This window comes from Cygnus olor, chromosome 16 (genome assembly GCF_009769625.2).
Source record: "Cygnus olor isolate bCygOlo1 chromosome 16, bCygOlo1.pri.v2, whole genome shotgun sequence".
NCBI lineage: Eukaryota > Metazoa > Chordata > Aves > Anseriformes > Anatidae > Cygnus > Cygnus olor.
In genome coordinates this window covers 12,374,337-12,392,733 of record NC_049184.1, presented here as the reverse complement: position 1 = coordinate 12,392,733, position 18,397 = coordinate 12,374,337, and the positions used below count along the sequence as shown (strand labels likewise).

The 18,397-nt window shown below is 42.3% G+C and overlaps 1 protein-coding gene across 6 annotated transcripts in view; it reads right to left on the bottom strand.

Moving 5' to 3' along the window:
* Window positions 1-18,397, bottom strand: part of CDH4 (cadherin 4) — a 657,011-nt gene that overhangs the window by 32,236 nt on the left and 606,378 nt on the right. For all 6 annotated transcript variants that reach the window (XM_040575638.1, XM_040575636.1, XM_040575637.1 and 3 more), the window contains one exon: window positions 8,846-8,983. In XM_040575638.1, the coding sequence (XP_040431572.1) occupies window positions 8,846-8,983 (138 nt within the window). The remainder of the gene's footprint in view (window positions 1-8,845; window positions 8,984-18,397) is intronic.

Here is an 18,397-nt window from a genome sequence, read left to right as displayed (position 1 = left end):
CAGCAGACGACATTTCAGTAATTAGATATTTTATAAAAATGAGTTATTCATTCAGGGTAGCTTCACTTTTATATTTGATTAATCATATTACCACTGAGGTCTGGGGCTTGTCTCCAAGGAAAGTTTAATGACCTCATTTTAATCCTTCTTTTAACCACCAGGCAGGTATCAATGAAGAGAAATAAAATTATATTCTTTTTTTTTCCTTTTTCTTTCTTTCTGTCTTTTTTTTTTCAATCTTAAGATTACATTGGATGTTTTTTCTGTGTAACTGACCCATTTACAAGGAAGAATCTATCTGATTTCAGTTAGATTCAGGACAGAATCAGGCTAAACAGAGCCTTGAACTATGCCTTAAGAACTAATGCTCAGTGTAATGGAGAAGAACCAGAACTGTTGCACCAAATGGCAGTTGGTTTAAAGTATTGTAGATGATTAATCTGGTGATAATTTGAAAATGAATGTACTGAAAGGAAATAAACAAAACAAAAGCCACTGTAAATTTAGGTTTTGATTAATGGAGTCTATTAGTTAGAGACTTCTATAAAGGAGACCACATTCTTTTAATAAATGCATATATACCCCCACAATGTAATGGAATAATTCACATAACCACAATTTATTTGGGAGCAGGGACTTGGATTTCATTGATGACTGTTCACATCATATCAGTATCTATCTATGCTTTGAATCTAGCTACATGTATATTTATCTCTGTGTATCTGTATACATACATCTTTGTACCTATCTATCCATCCTGTAGACTACCCTAAGTAGTCTTAAAGTTATTTCAATCCCTTCTGTCATATGCTATGCTGATGAAATCACAGAAGAGGCTGATGTTCTTTTCATTAAGACACGGGGAATTACTGTTTTCTCATAAAGTGAGAAATGACTTTCATTATAGATGAAAGGTGATAAAATAAAGAGCAGAAGTTGAGTATCCACAACAGAGTATGCAGCATGGTTTGTCTTCCAGAGCAAGGCACTGAAAGGGTCTCCAGGCACCTCAAGAGGGTAGAGGGCACCAGCAGCCCTCTGCCCTCGGCTCCTAGCACCCCTGGACCCACCCAAGGGTGCTCAGCCCCAGCAGTCACAGTTTGCACCTGTGCAGAAATCCGAGCAAGAAGGAGGGGTGAGGTTTCAGCAGGACAAACTACCAGGTTTCCTGAAACTGTCCCAAGGGATTGTGCCAAGCTGTAAAACCTGCACCCTGAGGCGAGGCTCTCCCTCAGTCCTTATCAGAATGAAAACCGTGTGGCCATCACAGCTCCTGGGCACTGATGGGCAGGCTTTGCAGTTAGGTTGGGACTCACATCCGAAGGCCAGGTGATTCAAAAGGCAGGTCATGCTGTCAGTAATTTCCACCACAGTGTTACTGCTTTCCTAACCAAGGCTAAACTGCCTGTCTGTGGCAGCAAAGCCTCCTGACATTAGCGTGGTGAGTCCTGGGTAAGGCTGAGACAAGAATCATAAAATCATAGAATCAGACAGGAAGAAAGAACAATTTTTGTTTTTCTGTTTGTTACTGCTACCTCTTGACCCAAAATCCTTATTCTAATTCTTTGTTTTATGACAATAAGCAATGGCTTTCATCAGGACCCAAAATGTAATGAGAAGCAGAAAGCCCATTTCAATTTATGAACACCGAATTCTTATTTAGGAGAAGCAAACTGATTTGTAGATTTTAGACTTCACTGACTATGTATTTAATTGAAATGCACACAGAATTAGGTAGATACTCATGTACTCAAATGCTACTGGGCATATTGGATTCACTTGAATATAATAATTTATTTCAGTTAGAAGATGACAGTTCTATAACAGCCCAAGCTTTACCATGTAGTTCGGCTGAGCTTCATTTTGATTGGAAAATAGCAAGCAAACGGCAGTCACCTGGGATTTTCCATGAAAGCACAATTGATTTTTAACAATAAATCCTGTCTGCAGGACTGTACTGAACTCCTGGGTTTGTTTTTAGCTGTAAAACAACGCGGTCCTGTTAAATTTTCTCACCGTGGTATTAGGTCTTTCCCCTTGCCAGCCATGACCTGTGCTGTTCACCTTGATTTCTGGCTCCTGTGACAACTGCCTCTAAATTATGCCATGGGCATTTTGATGATTTTAAAATACTGTGGCGTGCAGGCTAATCTATATCCAAATGTCACCGAATGGCACAGGTGTAACGACAGGCAGTGCGTGAGCCAAAGGGGCAGAGGCACTGGGTCCCTGCCACACCGGCAGCGTTAGTCCTTGTGCTGGGAAATCGGTACGTGGTGCTCAGGATTTAAGCCCTTGATCTTTTCCACATCTGGACACATGCCCAGACCGTGGGAGGTAGTTAACTGCCCAAGTCCACTGATTTTCCCTGCATCGGGTGTGTTAAGACCTCTCTTTAGGATGCTCCTTGGTCCAGTTTGGACCATCCTGGTCTGTTCTTCTCTCTGTGGGAACCTACCAAAATCCCGTTCCTACTGGATTCTCCCTTCACAGCATAAGATCAATTTGTAAAACACTAGCATGTATGTAAAAGGGATTTCTCATAATGCTCACATGTACTGAATGCTTCCTGGTACATCTGGCTATAAATGTGCTTAGGAAACCCCAAACCACTAGCAGGCTTACTTGGCTTCCTGTTCTGGTTTCCTGTGGCCATTTAATATTATTTCTCCAAACTAGGGCTATTTACATTTTTGCACTGTAGCAATTTGAAAATCAGGATTTTTTTAACCTGAATGAAAAACTGAGGGGTTTCTCTGGCACTTGCTATTTCTGAAGTCACTGTTAGAGACAGAGCTCAGCAGGATTCAACTCAGGGAGCTAGAGACCAGGTGAAGCATTTTCTCAATTCTTTGCCACTTGAAAAGAAGTCATCATATTTTTACAGCTCAAGTCAGCAATTTCTGCAATATTGGACAGTGTTGCTCTTTCTCTGGTTGATGCATGGCTGTATTTTGTCTTCAGTGTTAACATGAGAACAAATACACATAGAGGAAGGAATGAGATTTTGGCTTGCTTTTGTTTGCTTTTCCAGAATTTTGGTAAGTTTGCAGAGCAGAAGAACTCTTGTTTAAGACACTGAAAATCTCATCTGGACTATTATATACAAATCTGGTCAAAAGAAAGAAATAAGAAATCTGAGCAGAGCCTGGTGCACAGCAGGGTTGCTGAGATAACCATGGGAATGGAAAGCTGTGATGTAAAAAGGGTCTGGAGGAGCTTGGCTTGTTTAGCATCACAAAATGCTGTGCACTAGTGTATCAGGGTGCAGACCGGGGACAAAATGGGAAGGAAACATTGAAACGGGAGAAGGAAGAACTATTTACAGTAAAGGACAATGTTAGTGCACCCACTATGTCCTGAGATCCTGCTTCACTTTCAAATTTCAAAACATTTCCCAGAGTGGGCTCAATAACATTTTCCACAGTGCGCTGAGGAGCCAAAATACCTGCAGAGACAAAGGTCAGAAATTTTTGGCAGTGCACTGCCAATAACAGAAGCCCTTTCAACTTGGGACTCTCTGTCGTTTTGCTCATGAAGCACCGAGCTCATTGCTGACTGATCCCGTCCTGGGTGAGCCAGGTTACCACCTCCAAGATCAGCCTGATCTGACACTAGTAATTAAATAGCTCAGTTAAAAACTGGCAAGGACTGCTTTTCGTGATGCACTCGCAACAAGTGTTTGTTCCTCCACTGATAAGCCAAATCCACTTTGCAAACAGATTAACCTTACCCAGCGACATGGCCCCTTCTGTTAGGAGATGAGCATCTCTCTGAGCATGGAGTTACTCTGTACTGGCTCTTCTGCTTTCATGCCCAGCCTTTGACCAGACTGCCTGCCCAGGCCACAAGACTCACCACTGCCTGACAGTCCGGTCCTAAACCTTCAGACCTGTTCCTAATGGGAGATGAGCCCGAGAGGTGGCGTGGCAGTGAAGGCAGTCTTAGAGAGAGGATGCTTTAAAATATGCGCCACTGGGTTCAGCCTTGCAAGAGAAGATTCTCAAAGCAGTGCCAAAGGGCAAGTTTTAAAGTAGCTTTAAATAAGACCTCCTAAGGCTCAGGAGCTTAAAGAACTTGAATAGCCCAGTTTCTTTTTTCCCCCTTTTTTTTTTTTTTTAAAGGAGAGGTTGATTGCCAGCCAGGTTTTCCCAAGAATCCACAAGCTCAACTAATCATGAGCACTTCAGCCCTGTGAAATAATATTTCCCTTACACGGGCTACTATAAAAACAAGTTCTGCACAGTAGGCAAATTTAAAATAACTTTTAATTAACATTTAAGACACAGAAGTCTGATCATGCAAATTCATCTGCGTCTCCTCTCTGTGCCTGATTGTTCCTGATTGAATACGATAAAAATAGACTTTGTAAGAGTCAAGTGTAGGCATGGATTCCTTTTACTTCTCCTCCCCTCTGATTATACATTTCCTTAGATAAAGTGGAAACCCTTGGATGGCTATTAATGGTATGATGGGTCAGACTGGAAAGGGCATCCTGCTTGAGAGGAGCTAAAGATTTCATTGACATTAAAGGTGTTCCTTCCACAAGCCAAAACATGCCTCCCCCTTGCATAAAATCTCACCTGAGTATCCAGCGTTGTTCTGTCTCAGCTGATGTTTAATCTTTGAAACACCAACACTAATTTCACTGTGCCTTCTCTGTATCTGAGGCGAGCATCTGGCCAGAGGCTCAGCCATGGATCTATATTAATGTGGAGAAAACGCAACTCGCCTGCACACAGGAGATAAATATTTGAAGGGAGGCAGAGGAATTTCTACATCGATAAGTGTCAGAGGACATGACCCTGTTATGAGTAGCAGGGACTTTGGGTAGCGGAGGGCATGCTGATACCGGTATCTTTATCGTGTAGCAGTTAGGGAGCAAGTTTCCCAGTGAAACTTGCTACAAGGTCTTTGCAATGCAGACCAGTTAAAATTTTACTATTTTATACCAGCTGATGATCTGGGAGGTGCAAACCCATCAAAAATGCCACAAGAATGAATGAGTGCAGCGAATCACTCCAAAAGGAAAACTTGGTCACGGGAGGTGAAACTTTTGCAAGGCGTTCCACCCAGAGCCTGGGGGCGCAGGCTGGTTGGGCACGCCGAGGAGAATTAATGTCACTGCTCTTTGGCAGAGGGAAGAATCGACTCCCTCCATTTATTTTTGCAAGCGGCAAAGTCACATGAAGAACACAGCACAAAGAGCCGGCTGCTGAAGTCCCTTAGCTAGCCAGAAGAGCATTCCCTGGGTCACTGTCCTGCATTAAATCATTAAAATTGCCCAAAATAGCTGTCTATGATGTTTACAGCACCATAGGATGCTCCACTCTTCTGGCACAGATCTGTTTCCCACTCTGTGGCAGTATCTCATGAGACATTTCCCCCCGTTAGCTGCTCTCTGATGCTTCTCAGCATGGTCAAGTAGCAAGGCAAATTGAGGACGCATTCACCATCACAAAAATCAGAGCTGGAAAGGACTAGGGGAGGTCACCTCATCCTTGCCATTCCCCAGTGCCTCATGCTTTGATGCTGGTAGGCCAGGTCACGATGGCCACAACTGGTCGTGAGTCCACTTATGGGGACTGGGCTTAGTGTTAGCAGCAGACTTCAACTCAGAATTATTTCCTTTACAGACTGTGATTTTTTTTTTCCGTCTTATAACTTCAGAATCCTTTGTGTGAGATGGTGAAGATTCTTCTTCCCCTGGCCTTTCATGTAATGTACTAAAGGATATGAAAAACAGATCAATCCACTTTCATGTAAGCAAACAATCATTTCGGAGTTTTATCTGAGTATCTTTAATTCGTACATTTAAGGACTTTCTGGGTGATTTTATTACTCATTTTTGACTTCTCCTCCAGCACTATATCATGATCACTGCCCAGTTGGTATTTTGGATGGCTGTTAAACAAAACACCTGGGCAGGCCATCCCCTCTCTTGCATGTGTGATGCTGGCATTCATACGCTTGTGTCTGGCCTTCTACCTGGTCCATGTGTGCAGCCTTCTCAGCCATGCCTGACTACCAACGTGATCTGAATTTCTTGACCATCACAGGGGCCGTTTTTTCCCTTTCCTGTCCCGTTGTTAAGTTTTACACAGCAACATTAATTCCTGCTGCTGAACACATGAGCTGTGACACCAGCATGGAGCAGTGTCCTCCCGAGCGACATTCTTATCCAGAAACAATAAAGTCTAAAACCACCCTGGCTGAATGACAGGTAATTTAGGAGCACTATAGGGTTGGCCTTTGTGTGCTTCAGAGCTGAATATAGTTGCTCCAGTTCTTTTCATCTGGCAACTTTCCAAGAGCAAACCATTATTTCAGTTATTCAGCCTATTTTGTTTTTACAACAGCATCTCAATACAGAAGTATTTTAAATAAAAATATACTGTATCTCTCCAAACAGTCTCCAGTTTTAAAAGACACCATGGGTTTTCTTATCCTCCGAGAGCTGTAAATTTTCTGGAAAGAGATTTTTGCCTTTTTTTAGAGGTGTTAAAATGCAGATCAGACTATTTGAGGACAGCAAAGAGACTCAGCTTAGGTTTAAAGAGACTGATTAGCCTGATGCTGTTCTCTATGCCAGTCAGGGAAAAACTGTATTACACTTTCATACTCACATGAAATTCATCCTGACTATACCTGGGAGTATATCAAAGATATTTGTTTCCATAGAATCAGAAAACATTATTGTAAGGCATACTTGGTTTTCAAATCTTTATCAAGTCCCCCGTGCTACTGTATAAAGCCCTTTGGCCTTTGCAGAACTCTTTCTTTAGTGATTAAAATTAGAGAAATAATGGTACACATCAACCCTGCTTAGAGGAAGAGTAACATTTTCTGATCCATTTAACACAATCCTATGGGTAATTCTCTTGATGCCTTTTATTCCTCCTAGGTCTTACAAATACTGAAACATTAAATACTTAGAATTCACCTGAAAGCAAATTGCCACTATCTTAACCTTCCACCAGACTCAGCTTTGGAAAACATTTTGGAGAGACTTCAAAATACATCCCCTTCAGACGTGGATCACTACCTGAAGGGATACTGCCCTGCAGAAGGCACTACCCGAGACTTCGCTTCCTACCTTTCATTTGGAGCCAAGGATCGGTCAACCTGGGTCATCCAGAACAACCTGTGCTTAAATGATGTGGCCACTAGATGTCATTCCTTTTTCACTCAAATGAAGGTTAAAGAGATATTTACCTGGCAAAATAAGCCCCCCACCCAACATTAGCAAGCACATGTTGTGGTAGGAAGTCCCATTGCCCGGGAGATGCCAAACCGTGTAAGACCAGCCACTACAAAAGTTTCCAGGGAAAACAATCCCATACTGGCAGTAGAAAGGACCACATGGCTCAAGATCTGCATCGCATTTTTACGGCTCTCCACAACCATATGTATCATATGTAAGGAGATATGTAATGACAGCTTCACAATACAAAGCTCTCTGTGTTCACCACAACAGATAGGAAGCACATGTGCTGTTGTAAAACCCAAGCTCTACCCACTGGAACAGCAACAGACTGGAGGCTGAGGGCCAGACCCGAAAATGTGTAGGGTGCCCATTTCTCTCTCATTCAGGAGGAATTTAGTGCTGCTCTTTTTCTGAGAATCTAGGACCTAGTCACTTCATCAGAAATGGCTGGCACTGCTCAGGAACCGAGCACACTATGACCAAGAGCTCAGATCCTGATGGTGATGGGAGGGAAGGATCCCAAAGCTGGCATGGAACCCATCTGGGTCCATGGTGGCATCAAGTTGGCTTTTGCACGACTTCCTTGAGTTCTGCTGCGCATTCATAGTTTGTATGGGTGTAACTAAGGGGAAACTCTGACACTATGTGAATAAATATTTGCATATCCTGTAAGATGGAATGAAAATTCAGAATAATATAAATAATAAATGCATTCCTTAAAGGATATTCAGTGAAATGAGCACAATGCAGTTTTGACTTCCTGTATTTTTAGCGATCTGGTATCAGTTTTAGATACATCATTTACCACTCCTGGTTGTCCCTGATATGAATATAGACAGTGGTTACACAATGATTTCTCATTTATTAGCATGTAGACCTCTATGCTCCTTTGTGGTTACTATCCATGTTTCGGATGTCTATCTCTATGGATTATGAAGGCTGGAAAGAACCAGACCACATCATTTCTCCTTCTGTCTTTTTGTTTTTATCTTAACCAACTCTAATCATTTGTCATTTGCAATCTCTTTATCTTTTCCACTTTCTCCCAAATAATAAAGACTTGGAGCACGTAAGAATGGGATAGAGAAATACTGTACTAATTTCAGTAAGATCTTACACTGATTAAAACCAGATGTACTGAAGTATGTCTGCTGGCACACACAAACACATCTGTTAGAGCTATCAGTGTAATACAAATTTTACCAAATAACTGTTACCATTTAGAGTATTTACTGCTTCTTTGAAATCGCATCCAAGCTACTAAACCCAAAATATCTCTTACTGCTCAGGATTTCACTCATAAGTAATAATAACTCTGAGATATCTACAGCCAATTGCTGTGAAACAACTGTATCCTCTTCGGAGCAATCAGACATAGTCTGTTTGCCACATTATTTCAGCTCCTTTAGTACCTCAGTGAAATTGGTTGCCAAATAGTTTTGCTAGTTCATAGATCATTCTTTTTTTCCTTTTCTTTTTTTCCCCACTTTTTCTTGCCCCTGAAAGTCTTTGTCCCACAGATCTATCAAGTTCCTCCTATCTGCCAAACCAGCAAAGGGAGACGACTGATACATAAATCCATGAATTCCAAACACACTGTGTGTCCACGCATTGCTGTGCTGATATATTGATACTTACAGTGCTCGTAGTGAATTCGGGTGGGTTGTCATTCACATCTGTCACTGTAATGATTGCAGTTGCCGTGTTTGAGAGACCGTAGTTAAGATTTCCTTCCATATCTGTGGCTTGAACAATGACTATATACTGCTGAACTTTCTGGAGCAAAATAAAAGAAGAGAAACAAAAATACAGCCTGTAAAATGCCTGGGTTTATTTTCCATACACAAGTGCAGTTATTATGAAGTTAGTTGGACTCAAAATGTTAGTAAGAAGACAAAATTTTCTATCATATTTTTGAATGGATTTTTGCATAGATTGGAGGTTATCACAAATTCTATGGGAAAATAAAAATCTTAAATACAGAAATCATTGGTTGAAACAGACGTTTTTGTTAATTTTTAAGCATTTTCAGCAACATTAGTTTGTGTCTTCTGAAAACCAGTAAAAACTTGGCTGATGTGTTTCATGTGTTTGATGTTTCATGTGTTTGTTTGTTTCATGTTTGATGTGTTTTCTTCTGGAAGACACTTAGACTGCATGTTAATGCAATAGGAAAACAAACCTGAAAAAATAAAATAGGAGAGAGCAGCACCTGATCTTGCATGTTTGTACATCTCCCTGCAATGCCTCTTTATTTGTGAATATCACCTGAGAAAAGAGACCAACACCCTCCTCACTGCAACCTCCTTTCAGGTAGTTGTAGAGGGCAATGAGATCTCCCCTCAGCCTCCTCTTCTTCAGCCTAAACAGCCCAATTCCCTCATTGCTCCTCATAAATCTTGTTTTCTAGTCCCTTCACCAGCTTCGTTGCTCTTACGGGCAGATATGAAGGCAAAACTCCCGTCCTCTGTGGGCAGCCAGAGAGACGTGCAGAGGACCAGGGAGGGATCCAGCCCAAATCCATGTGGCTGGGAGGAAAGCTAAACCCCCCTCCTCCCCCAGGACCTTGCTCGTGGTAAGCCCTGCAGTTTGTGGGCTCGCAGAGTGGATAAGTTTTGAGGGGACAAGCAGGAGAAGCTGCAGGGTTTGCTTTGGATGCCTAAGGTGTAATTATGGCTGCGAGCTGGGACACGGGGATCAAGTGGCTCTGGTGGAGCAGTGGAGAGTCCAAAGGTGTGAAGATGAGATGGAAGCACAATGTTATGCAGGAAAAGCTTTTTGCAAAGCCAAGTGGAGGGACTTCGATGGGAGGAGAGACCTGCCCGGAGCAGCCGCATGCTGGGCTGCTTCCTGCTGCTGGAGTCCGGTTCAGCTACTTGAGTGCTGCCCTTTCCTTTGCTGATGTTACAGGCTCATGTAAAATGTCAGACGTCCTTTGAAATTCCAAAGGGTGAGAATTAGGTCAGTTAGGTCTGTTTACTCCCATACAAACACTCTTGAACTGCTGTAACTGCTTTAATTCTTGAATTCTTCTGAGTTGCTAGAATAACAGAGATCTGAATTTTAGCTTTATCTTGATTTCAGCTCATTTAGTTGACAGATATTAATCTACTAAATTGACAAGACATCGCACATAAGGATCCATCAGCACCTTGCAACTGGAATATATTATGGAAATGTACTTTCATTATTTCTTGCTACCTTGTATAATAAAACATGAGGGAGAAACTATTGTTAGCCCTTGTTTTTCCTCCTGAAAAAAAGTTGCCATTCATTGCTCCATTTGTAAAGCACTGAGTAATCATAAGGCTGAAATGTCCTTATTAATGAATGCAATTTCTATTTCATATTTTGCCCTGCCTTCCTTCCCTCTTACAGACAATTTAGGAGACTGACAGAAGTATTCCCAAACCAGCCAAATGCTTGCGAGCCAAATTAGGTTTAAATCATAGAAAGGGGAAAGATAGTTAAAAAATAGTGGCAATCAGATTCCACAGAAATTAGAAAACCAGGTCGGAGGCCCACATTAGAGACCGCAATTCAATAGTACATTTAAATGGCAAAGCCACCTCTAATGTTCCTGGCTGCAGTGAGACGGAGCCGTGTAACACGGCGTTTCCTATCTGATGGCATAGCTGTTGCCCAGCATTTTAAAAGCTCCAATGTTTCCGCAGCCTCCGCAGGAAAAAAAACCACACCTTCCTTCTTCCCATCAACGAGGGCAAGGAAATAGCCTCCAGCAGTGGGGGCTCTTCGTTTTTAACCTTGTGGTTTTCAGTTTTCCCCTGTCTTCAGACCGAGGTTGCATGGCCAGGTCCAGCAGCAGAGCGGGGCTGTGGGAGCCGAGGCAGCTCAGCTTCTGTGCCAAAAGCGGTCCTGAAACCCTGCCACTGCCAGGCAAACTTTCTTCTGAGCTCTGAGAATGAACTGCAGACCTTGGGTAAGGTCGCATGTGGTCTGTACAGAACTGACTCGTATTGGGACCTGGGCTACAAGCCTCCCGCTGCCTTCAGCTCTTTTCTAGTTGGCTTCATTTGGCCCTTAACCAAAGCTTCCACTGGAAAAAAAAATGAATCCTCCCATACACGAGGGGAAAAGGGACTAGAAAGTCTCATTTAAGAGTTCTGTTAGCCTCACCATTATGCTCCAAGTACAGATATTAAATTATACGCACTCTGATGACATGCTTGCATGTCTGTGTACTCAGAGACTCGCTTTTATTAATCTCAGATTTACAATCTTTTTTTTTTTATTTAACAAAATGCAGCTCACCAAGCATCATAGCACAGTGTTCATAAAAAATCCAGAAAAATTCAGAACACTACATTAAAGAAATTTTAAAAAGAGATTGTATCTATCAGATAATACAAACCCAAAAATGAAAATGCCCAGAATTTAGTAAGGTACTAGCCACAACGAGCTGGTTCATGTGGATGGGAAGAAGGAAGGAAAACACAGGAATGCTGCACATATGAAAAAGCACAGAGAGTCCAAGCCTGGTGAGAAAATGTGAGGAATTATAGCAGATCACAAATGCATGGAGGGATCGGGCAGGATTGTTATGGGAGCAGAAATGTTTAAGACAGGCACTGCATCTCAGGGTTAGAGGCAGCTGCAGCAATCAGGGACCCAACCAGAGCTAAAATCCTGGTGCAAACTTCACCAAAGGTGCTCTGATTTTCCTCAGCTGAAGACACAACTATCCTATTTAGAGCAGAAGTGTGGTCTGACAGAGAGAAAGATCTTGGCTGGCATGTAAAGTTGTGTCAAACAGGAAAACATGTAAATGAAAGTAGACTGGGATTTGTCAGACCTTTAGGCACTCGGTTGCCATCCACATCCACTTTCATTTGAAAGCCTCCAATGTGGGCATATAAAGGTGGCACACTCAAGTACCTAGTTTAAATTTATAACTAATTCAATCTTCAGTGAGATTGGTCCCAGCAGACAAGAAATTACTGATTTTTTGTTTTTCTGTAGCTAACCTTTTTGCTTTTGTGCATTAAGCTGATTTTATTGAACTATTCAATCAATTTCAATTTCAACATGTCTTTCCAATTTGTCACCGCATCTCCAGGGGCATCTCAGTTTGTTGTCCTACTATTATTATTATTGTTACCACTATTAAAAAAAATAGACAGCCCCGTGCCCCCAAGCATACGAGACATTTTCTTGATGGGGTTTTGATCACACAGAATAATTCTGATATCCCCTTTCTTTGCAGAAGTGACATTTTAAGTAGCACAGGGCAGAAACTACAGCATGGATGTAGCACTGAATAGTCTTAACCCAGAAAAGTGAAATAGTTCCTCTATGTTTGCTCTGATGGTGATGCTGTGGAACAGAAGAAATAAGTTTCTGCCCTGACAGGGGCAGACTGAAAACCCAGCCCCAGTGAAGTCACTGGGAGGCCCAGCGGCCGGTATTTTTAATAAATCTAGCAAATCTTCATGCTAGATGAAGGTGAATGTGCTACTTCTACTTCAGTCATGGAAAAAAAAAAAGCTGATCTTTATAAGTGCTGAGCTTTTAGTCTGACCTAAAAACTAAGAAGGGCTTTTGAAGGAAAAAAATTACAAAGAAAAGAATAATTTAAGCAGCTGTGGCAGATCTAATCTGTCCGCTCTTCTGTCAATCATCTGATACAGAGCCACAAAGACATACATCAGCTAAATTCCAGAGAATGGGAATTAGCTGAAGAATTAGTTTAAGCTGGTTAATGGGAAGTTGTTTCAGGGCTTGGTAAAAAAGTTAGGAGCAACTCGTGCAGGAAGAGGTAACAGCTTGGAAGAAGGGTAACCAGAGATGACAGAAACAAGATGGGATTTCTCAGTACAGAACAGAACATAATGCAGCAAGGGACTGACAACATGACTTTTGTGGCAGCTGGTTTAGTGGACGTGAGCAGGAAGGACTGGCACTGCATCCCACCAACTCCCTGCTGTGCAGCAGGAGACAAACAGCATTGTTGAACGCACCGTGTACAGTATTAGCCTTGCAGATACAACGATAGTATTTCTTTGTGCCAAGCACTGAGGACTCATCTGGATGCTGAGCACAATCCAGGTCACTTGTATTCACCGCTGAGCAACCCGGATCCGACCAGGTGCCGGGAGTGAAGAGCCCATCACCGGAGAAGAGCCTAGAAGAGCTTGGCTTGTTTAGTCTAGCAAAATGAAGGCTGATAGCAGATATGATTGCTGTCTATAAATACATCAGGAGGATAAACACTAGGAAGGCAAAAGAGCAATTTAAACTAAAGGGCAATGTTGACACAAGAACAAATGGGTATAAGCTGGCCCTGAATAAATTTAGGCTGGAAATTAGTAGGTCCTTCACCACTAAAGCCGTGAGATGCTGGAGGAACTATCTAACACAAGGTCTGGGGAGAAAAATGTTCAAAAGAGTATATTAAATTAGGGGTAAAGCCTTTTTGGTCTAGGTAGAAATTACGACAAATTGAGCTAAAGCAGAAATCAGCTCCCTTGGTATTCTCTCGGCTCAAACAACTTTTGAAGACAAAAAGAGGAAAGCCCTTTCAGTCCAGATACCACAATCCGTTTGGGTGAAAATGGTTTAAGACTTAACACCGATCAATAACATCAAACCAGCATGTTACACAGGCACGAACAAAGGAATAGGTGCCCCCCTAAAACTGCAATTATTGCAAGCAGCTCTGCCCATCGTGGTGCAGGCTGGCACCGCAGACAATGCCTCACTTCCCCTGCCTTGCTATTAGAGTTTAGAAACCAAAGTAAATCACACTCAGAGAGACAGTCTAAAAGAGCAAAGTAGTTTCTAAATGAAATTGTAGTAATGAAATGCTATCTGTGATCCCAATTTCCAAGTCTGCATGCAGAATATTTTTTGGAATATGGCTGTTCCTGGTTTACACATGCAATTATTATATACCATACACGTGCTGGGTAACTGTGGAAGCCAAAGTCCAGAAATGCGGTAATTATGTGATTGAATTAATCTGCATTATGGACAAAGGGTTTGCAAAATTAGGACCTACATTTTCAAAGCTCTGTACAAATATTGTCCAATTAATTACCACTTCCTGAGAAATGTATGACTAATTAAATTTAGCATCCTGTCTGTTAAAGCAAATAAGGTTACCAGGATGTTGCTGTGGGATTTATTGAGTTGAAAGCTATTGGTGAAGGAGAAAGAAAATCTGAAGTTGGTAAAAAAAAAAAAGGTTGTATTTCTTCTCTTGGCTATCCTTATATCTTCTTCTTTATATTTATGTTTTTTTTTTTTTTTTCATGTCCCCTAACTTGTACATTGCCAATGAGAAGGGTATGGGATGTTCCTCTGGCTTGTTTTCTAAATCATTTTCTTCACATGCTAGCGAAATTTTGATGTTTGCTTTTTTGGTATAAGACAGTTGCCCATGAACACATTAGTACTAAACAGTGTAACATGGCAGGGAAAGCCAATTTGAAAACAAACAAATACCCCAACAGTCACTTCACTCTAGCAGAAATGCTTTATCCAAAAAGATCTAATTAGCCATTGTTTAAAGAAAGCTCACAGGCAGACCTTTTCAAGTATCCGTAACGCTCCCTACTTAGCCATGGCTAAATATGAACACAGATTCCCAGAAGAAACCCCTATTCTGGGAGCTCGCTGCAGAAGGCAGCTTTCACGGAACAACCAGAACGCCTGACACCTCCGGCAGCCCCCTCAGGGACTGGTGGACAGCAAGCTTCGTCTTCATGCCTGAGCCGAGCTGAGCCTTTGATAGAGCTTGACGTTTTCCTTCCGTACATGTGGTGCAGCATCGTGTCATGTAGGCAGCACCCTCAGCAGACTTTAAACCCTGGGCCGATGAATCTTAATGCACACGCTGCTGCTGCCTGAGCTAAAAGGATGCAGTTTGCTCCATCCTGATGTCTCTATACAGGTCTGGCTGCTATCAGACGCATTGCACGTTCCCGCTAGGACTGTAACAAGGGAGAGGATCCCATCTTTAAAATGAAGCAGGGCACTCGCTGCTGCACAACCATGAGCAGGGAAGCAAACAGACAAGTTTATTTTCTCCATTTGGCTGGGGTTGTGTTTGCTTTTCTTCCCAGCATGGCACAGCATTCCCTGGCCGTGAGCATCTGGGCATGTTTGATTTTACAAGCTATCTGCAACTGCAGAGCTCTCGGGCAGGAGTGGTGCCGTGGTCTAACTCTAGTGATGCTGATGTCTCCTCTCCTGGAAATGGTGGCGTGTTAATTAAGCTAGTTTTCCTCCGTAAAAAAAAGGTGTTGATGAGAAACATCCTGGCTTCTGACAAGAAGGTCAGAGCCCTGAATTCCTGCTCCCATCAGACTGACCTGCCTGCCATCCTCATATTGATAAATGCCTCCAGCTCCTTCCCTCCTGCAACCTGGGCTGCTCGAAGCAGGCGAGAAGCAGCCTTGCATCTGGAGTGCTGCAGAGTGGTGTTGCTTTTCCCACCTCGTTTCTACACCCCTGCAAAAGCTCAGGGCCAGCCTCCACCACCTGCAGCTCTCTGAACTGGGCTTTGCAGTGCCTTGGATGGCTCCTATGCCATCCAAACCACAGCTCACAGCCATCATCCAGCCCAGTGGCACCGTGCAGAGACTGGGAGCATGGAAACGCTGGTGCACATTGGACCAACTCCAGCAGATTTTCTCTTCTCTTCTCAAAGGGTGAAGCCCTGTGCCATGGCTCATCCCCTTCCCACTGTGCTGCTGCCCCATAAGACTTACTTAACTGGGACTGAAAGAGGAGGCAGGCAGTGGAGGCCTTCTCCCACTAACTTTGCACCCGGTGGGGGATTTCTGCCTGCAGAACGGAGTTGCTGTGACTCAAAAAGAAGGGCAGAAGGACAATATTTATTCAGGAGTCATCCCGATGAACAATTCCAGTGTTTGCTCTGACTCACTGGCTGAAACAAAGACGGCTTTCACCCACGAAACCATGCTGGGAGAACTGTCCCACAAATCTTTATAAATCAGTCTAACACATGCCAATTTTTTTCTGAGACAAATAAAGGTCCAGAGGCCACAAGCTAACCTCCAGATTTTCATTTGGCACTGCACATATATTGACAATCGACCTTTAATAAGCAGCTTTCATCTAGCAGTGTGATTAACAACCGTGAGTTAAGCTTTTTTTTTTAACATTTTTCCTCGCAGCTTCTGGGCCCTGTAACCTGGGGGATCTCACACCTTACTGATCTCTTAAGCTACTGCACTTTAAGACAATATTTTAATGTGTTGCAATTTGCAGATTTTTTTAACCTGTTCACAACCAGCAGGTACACAATCAAATCTTTCAGCTTTGACCAGGGTGGATGTTGAATTTGAAGTGCAAATGTTCCCTGTTCCATCTCAGCAGCTATTTTCTGTGTGATGGCTTCTGAAAGCAAAACAACGCCTGGTGGTGTGTGTAACACCCAGCGAGAGCTACCTTAGCTTTCATATGAAAGCACAAGGAAGTGTTTTAAAAGTCATCTGAAAGAAAGTGAGTGTGATCACAAAGAGGTTATAAAATCACAGAGAGCTGGAAAGCCCTTTGGGAGCCTACTCTGTTTGGCCTCTTAGTAGTGTTAGACCGAGCAGTTCAGCTTCTGTTGCCTCTGGCTGCTTTTTTTTTGTGTTACTCAGGCAGTGGAAGTGGTGAGTGTAACCTTCCCTAAGCACACCTCAGGTACAGAGGAGACCCTGACAGCCACACAAGAAGCCTTCCAGCATCCTGGCTGTGTCCACAGCCCCCAGGACAGAAGGTATATGAGCCAAACTGAATTGCTCACCTACCTAATTTTATTGCGAGAGTCATGATTTTGCTGAAGAGCCAGCTTCAGGAGTGGTGTTATTGAGTGAGAATCTCATCTCTGAAAGCGATCTGCTAGTTGTCAGGGATACAAAGGGAAGCTTAGAAATATCAACTCCAAACACTAAAAAGCCCCGAAACAAAAACAAGTAAAAAAAAAAAAAAAAAAAAGCAATAGCAGACATATCAAAATAACTGAAAATGGTAACACAGACTGGTTGTCCTGGTGGACCATTTTCATTATTTTCTTAATGCTTTGTGCTAGCAATACTGTGCATAATAAGGACTGTATTAAACAAACAGAGATGAGTGTGATCCATCTGATTTTTTTTTTATTTAATTATTTTTATTCCTTGGGGATCAGGCACTGAGCCTGGGCTATCGAGGTTTTGAAAAAACTCTCAGGTTGAAACCTCATTGTGTTGGAACACATGAGGAATATCAATGCAGAGATTTCTGTGCGAGGAGAGGGACCTACTGGAAAATGCACCCAGCAAAACAGTCAACTGACCCAAATGCATCTTGCAGAGGGTTCCCCACACTCTCACCCCAGCTGGCCCCCTCTTAAGGCAGTGGCACGTTTTCAAATATACTATATACAAGGTTAATACCAAAGTAGGGGCTGTTTAACCTGGTACTTATTCTAGATTTTGAGTTGCAAAGGGCGGGGATTGGAGGTATAAATTTTTTATCTGATATGTCAGCATAGGAGAATATCAGAACTCGAATGCAGCTGTTTGAAAAACTTCAGCCCACGCAATATTTTTGGATCTGAAATACTGCTTTAAAATCAATCTCATTCTTTGAAGTTCACTCAAAATCTAAATGGTACCTCTATTTTGAAGATTGTGACAGCATTTTCCGGTTTTGGGAGGTTTTATAACATGGACACAATATTTGTTGAGACTTTTTTGTTTTTCCACTCAGCCTTGGCAAATGAGACACCAAGCCTGAAGCAAATAGAAAATAGGGACTGGGCTTTTTTCAGAAGATAAGTATGAAAACAACAACAACTTCAAGCAGTAGCCACTGTTCTGCAGCATTTTTTTTACCTAGTCTTGAAATGTTTTATTTACTGATGCTGCTACTGATGGACCTAATAGGTTTCCATGCCTCCAGCAGTCCTATGAAGGCATCTGGGTTGAGTCTATTAAAGATGTTCAGGCATTACAGACTTACCTCAAAGTTATTATCAGAATTATTAACAAAATTGTTACCAGAAAACCCACTGTAAGAATATCTGTAGTCCTTGGACAGTATTGACTTTCCTATTTAGAAAGACTGTCAGTAAATGGGCTTCTTATATGGTTCGTATTTAATGCATAAATTAGAATCACAGGATCATTAGAAATAGGTTACATCTCACTCTTTGGTGATCAAAACTACAGATCA